The sequence below is a fragment of the Rhinopithecus bieti genome, unplaced genomic scaffold (genome assembly GCF_001698545.2).
Source record: "Rhinopithecus bieti isolate Rb0 unplaced genomic scaffold, ASM169854v2 scaffold_10656, whole genome shotgun sequence".
Taxonomy (NCBI): domain Eukaryota; kingdom Metazoa; phylum Chordata; class Mammalia; order Primates; family Cercopithecidae; genus Rhinopithecus; species Rhinopithecus bieti.
In genome coordinates, this window is record NW_016806449.1 from 113,127 (window position 1) to 117,934 (window position 4,808).

General features: G+C 52.8%; 1 protein-coding gene across 1 annotated transcript in view; it reads left to right on the forward strand.

Annotated features, from left to right (window-relative positions):
* NOS3 (nitric oxide synthase 3) overlaps nt 1-4,808 on the forward strand; it is a 26,920-nt gene that overhangs the window by 9,485 nt on the left and 12,627 nt on the right. The window contains exons 9-13 of the mRNA XM_017876616.1: nt 2,379-2,480; nt 3,110-3,304; nt 3,423-3,496; nt 3,669-3,813; nt 4,057-4,161. Of these exons, the coding sequence (XP_017732105.1) occupies nt 2,379-2,480; nt 3,110-3,304; nt 3,423-3,496; nt 3,669-3,813; nt 4,057-4,161 (621 nt within the window). The remainder of the gene's footprint in view (nt 1-2,378; nt 2,481-3,109; nt 3,305-3,422; nt 3,497-3,668; nt 3,814-4,056; nt 4,162-4,808) is intronic.

Here is a 4,808-nt window from a genome sequence, read left to right on the forward strand (position 1 = left end):
TTTTTTGAGATGGAGTCTCGCTCTGTCGCCCAGGCTGGAGTGCAGTGGCCGGATCTCAGCTCACTGCAAGCTGCGCCTCTCGGGTTTACGCCATTCTCCTGGCTCAGCCTCCTGAGTAGCTGGGACTACAGGCGCCCGCCACCTCGCCCGGCTAGTTTTTTGTATTTTTTAGTAGAGACGGGGTTTCACCGTGTTCGCCAGGATGGTCTCCATCTCCTGACCTCGTGATCCGCCTGTCTCGGCCTCCCAAAGTGCTAGGATTACAGGCTTGAGCCACCGCGCCCGGCCAATAACTTCACTTTTTAAAAAGAAACACAAAGCTAGAGTGCCATCATTGAATGCCTTCTCTTGCAAGCGTAGGTGTCTCTGAGCTGCCCCAGGCTAGGTTCATTTCTGGGTCTTACCTGCTCCAGCTTCTAGGCATTAAAGCCCTTATTAGCACTAAGTACCTCCTCAGTACTCTTTTTTTTTTTCCCCTTTGAGACAGGGTCTCACTTTGTGGCCCAGGCTGGAGTACAGTAGTATGATCATGGCTCACTGCAGCCTCAACCTCCCAGACTCAAGCAATCCTGCCACTTCAGCCTCCCAAGTAGCTGGGACCACAGGCGCATGCCATGTATTTTTTGTAGAAATGGGGTTTCGCCATGTTGCCCAGGCTGGTCTCTAACTCCTGGGTTCAAGCAATCCACCTGCCTCGGCCTTCCAAAGTACTGGGATTACAGACGTGAGCCACTGCACCTGGCCCTCAGTATCATAAGCAAGCTTGAATCTGGTGAAAGCCTTTTTGCTGCCTTAGTGTCCATTTCAGCCTCCATTCTGACCTACCTTTTAAAGAAAAATAGCACCAGCAATTGACTTTTTTTTAGCATAAAGGTGTATAGACACCCATATAAGCTACAGCCTTCACAAGGCATAGCACATTTTCATCACCCTGGAAAGTTCCCTCATCAGTTCCTCACGTGAATCCCTTTCCAGTCTGTCTCTCTGTCAGAAGTGTCTGTCACCACAGATTAGTTTCACCTGCTCTAGAACAGCACTGGGATGGAAGCACGCAATGTTATAGCATCTCCTGCTGAGTCTGTTTTTGAGGCCCACCCGTGTTGTTGCGTGACTCAGTATTTCACTCATTCTGCTGCCGAGTGCCGTTCATTGTGTGAATATCCCCAGTTTGTTTATCCGTTCTCCTGTTGGTGACACTTGGGCTGTTTCCAGGTCGGGGCTATTATGAATAAAGCTGTTATGAACATTCTTGTACCCGGCTTTTGTGGGCTTATGTTTTTATTTCCCTTGGATAAATACCTAGGAGTAGAATTGGTAGGTCATAGGGTAGATGCATGTTGAATCTCTTTTTTAAAAAATAAAACTGCCAGGCCAGGCGCAGTGGCTCACGCCTATAATCTCAGCACTTTGGGAGGCCCAGGTGGGCAGATCACTTGAGGTCAGAAGCTCAAGACCAGCCTGGCCAACATGGCAAAACCCTATCTCTACTAAAAATACAAAAATTAGTTGGGCGTGGTGGTGCATGCCTGTAGTCCCAGCTACTCAGGAGGCTGAGGCAGGAGAATTGCTTGAAGCTGGGAGGTGGAGGTTGCAGTGAGCCGAGATCACACCACTGCACTCCAGCCTAGGTGGGTGACAAAGCAAGAATTCTACTCAAAATAAAATACAAATAAATAGGCCGGGCGCNTGGGTGTGTGTAGGGGGCGAATGTGAGTATGTGGGTTTGTTGGGGTAGGTGAGAGACTGTGGGTTTGTGGGGGTGGGTGGGTGTGGGTTTGTGGGTGTGTAGGGGGTGAGTATGAGTGTGTGGGTTTGTGGGGGTGGGTGAGTGTTGGTTTGTGGGTTTGCAGCGGTAGGTGAGTGTGGGTTTGTGGGGGTGTGTAGGGGTGAGTGTGAGAGTGTGGGTGTGTAGGTGTGGGTGTGAGTGTGGGTGTGTGTAGGCAGTGAGTGTGAAATTGTGGGTTTGTAGGGGTGGGCGGGTGTCAGTGTGTGGGTTTGTGGGTGGGTGTCAGCGTCAGTGGGTGGGTGAGGGGAGCATGGGCATAGGTGTGAACATGTAGTTGTTCTTCCAGGTATAGGACCCATAGCTCTAGAGCTTTCATCAGATTCTCAAAGGGGACCTTGACTCGGAAAAGGTTAAGACCCATTTTATAGATGAGAAATTAAAGCCCAGGGCTGAAGAGTGACTGGGCCAAGATCCCTCTCTGCTCTGAGGTGCCTTTGCAGGCAAAAACCTGAACCAGTCCACTCGACAGCCAGGCCTCCCAATGGACACCACCCACCTCACTCCTTCCAGCCATGCGTGGGAAACAGATAGTCTCCCCACCCCACCCCCATCACCTCTGTCCCTACCGATGCCACACACCCTCCTGCCCCAGGACGTGGCTGTCTGCATGGACCTGGACACCCGGACAACTTCGTCCCTATGGAAAGACAAGGCAGCGGTGGAAATCAACGTGGCCGTGCTGCACAGTTACCAGGTGCATAGGCCCAGACTGGCCAGGAAGGCAAAGGGTTTGCGTGCAGGGGCAGCAGGGGCGGGGGATGGAAGAGAGGGAGCCGTTTAGAAACTGGGGCAGGATTTGGACAGACAGAAGAAGTTCCATAGTCCCAGTACTGTGGCACACACTGGCCTGCGGTTTGGGGACAGGGCAGGTACTATTCCAGGCGCTGTCATCTGGCGGCTTACTGTGTGCCAGGGACCTTGCTGTTTACAGCATGCCCAATCATATTGATTCTCAGGGCATATTGGGTATTTTAGTTTTTAGGGACCCACTGGATCCTGGAAACGAATACTAGGATTGAGGGCACACCAGGAGTCATAGTTTGAGGAAACCGGGGCCTGCTGAGAATTTCTGTGGGCTGTTTGGTTTGGGGGCCAGGCATATAGATGCTGGAGATTAGAGCTGTTGTTTCATGTTGAACTTGGAGCATGACCATGCATGATGCAGTTTGGGGTGAGGGCGACATTGTGGTTTGAGGGGACACAGGGTGTGTTAGATATGGGGTAACCTAGGCACATGTGGTTTTGGGTGACAGGAGTGGTGGAGGGAGAATGGGCGAGGTCTGTGGGTCTGGTCTGAGCCTCTCCCCGCTCTCTCCCTTCCAGCTGGCCAAAGTCACCATTGTGGACCACCACGCCGCCACAGCCTCCTTCATGAAGCACCTGGAGAATGAGCAGAAGGCCAGGGGGGGCTGCCCTGCAGACTGGGCCTGGATCGTGCCCCCCATCTCAGGCAGCCTCACTCCTGTCTTCCATCAGGAGATGGTCAACTATTTCCTGTCCCCAGCCTTCCGCTACCAGGTGCCCACCCTAAATGGCTCTGCCAGCCTGGGCCCAGCTCTAATTCTAAGCAGCCCCTGGGGACCTCTAACCTTTCCTTTTCTTTACCTCCCCTCCCAACCCCATCACCTCTCTGCAGCCAGACCCCTGGAAGGGGAGTGCGGCCAAGGGCACTGGCATCACCAGGAAGAAGACCTTTAAAGAAGTGGCCAAGTGGGTACCCAGGAGCACTGCCCTCCCCTATGCACCCTGGGGGACCCTGCCCCAGCAGCGTTCTGGGCCCCACTCAGTACCCCAAAACCCTGTTGTGAGGGGAGTGGACCCTTGCCTGGGGAGGCCCTGCCTCTGTGCACCTGGGACACCCTCATGCCTCCCTCTCCCGCAGTGCCGTGAAGATCTCCGCCTCACTCATGGGCACCGTGATGGCGAAGCGAGTGAAGGCGACAATCCTGTACGGCTCCGAGACCGGCCGGGCCCAGAGCTACGCACAGCAGCTGGGGAGACTTTTCCGGAAGGCTTTTGATCCCCGGGTAGGGCTGAACCCAGGGGAGCAGGGAGCTAGAAAGAGGGGGCTCTATCAGTATCTTCAGGGGTGCCCTGGAGGACAGGAAGTGTTAAAAGTCAGGACTCACAGGTGTGACTTGACACCCGGAACCACAGGTCTTTAGAGATCAAATTGGGGCCTGAATCTTGCACTGCCAGGGAGGCCAGAGTGAGGAGGACAGGGCCTCTGGGGGTCACAGAACCCAGGATATCTGTCTTCCCACCCACAGGTCCTGTGTATGGATGAGTACGATGTGGTGTCCCTTGAACACGAGACGCTGGTGCTGGTGGTAACCAGCACATTCGGGAATGGGGATCCCCCGGAGAATGGAGAGGTGAGAGCTTCCAGGAAAGGGGCTGCTGGGAATGAGGACTCAGAATTGGAGTGACTAGGCAGGAACCTCTGTTCAACACACACACACACACACACACACACACACACACACACACACACACACACCAGGATGGAAAGGGAGACGATGCTAAGAGACCCCCGGAGCCTGAAACCCCACACAAGCCACACTCCTAGCCCATCCACGTGGCTGCCCGCCTACAAGCACATCTGCTGAACTGCGTCCCCAAGTCATTTCCATTATCAGTGCAAGTTTTTAATACAAGGAAGGCACATCCTGGCTGACCAAGAGGTTAGACTGTGCTCTGGCACTGACAAGAAAAACAGGGATATGTCACTGAGGGCGGCTTCTAGGATGCGGGTAATGTTTCTTAATGGGACGCCGGTTACACACGTGTATTCAGTTTGTAAAAATCCATAGAGCTGTACATTTACAACACGTACAACACTATTCCAGCATTTTCTTTTATTGGTTTTATTTTGAGAATCTATTTATGTTGCCCAGGCTGGCCTTGAACTCCTAGCCTCAAGAGATCCTCCTGCCACAGGTTCCTTTTTTAAAAGAAGAAATAGAGTGCTGTTTCAATGCCAACATAGATTAAATAACTTCACTTTTTTTTTTTTTTTTTT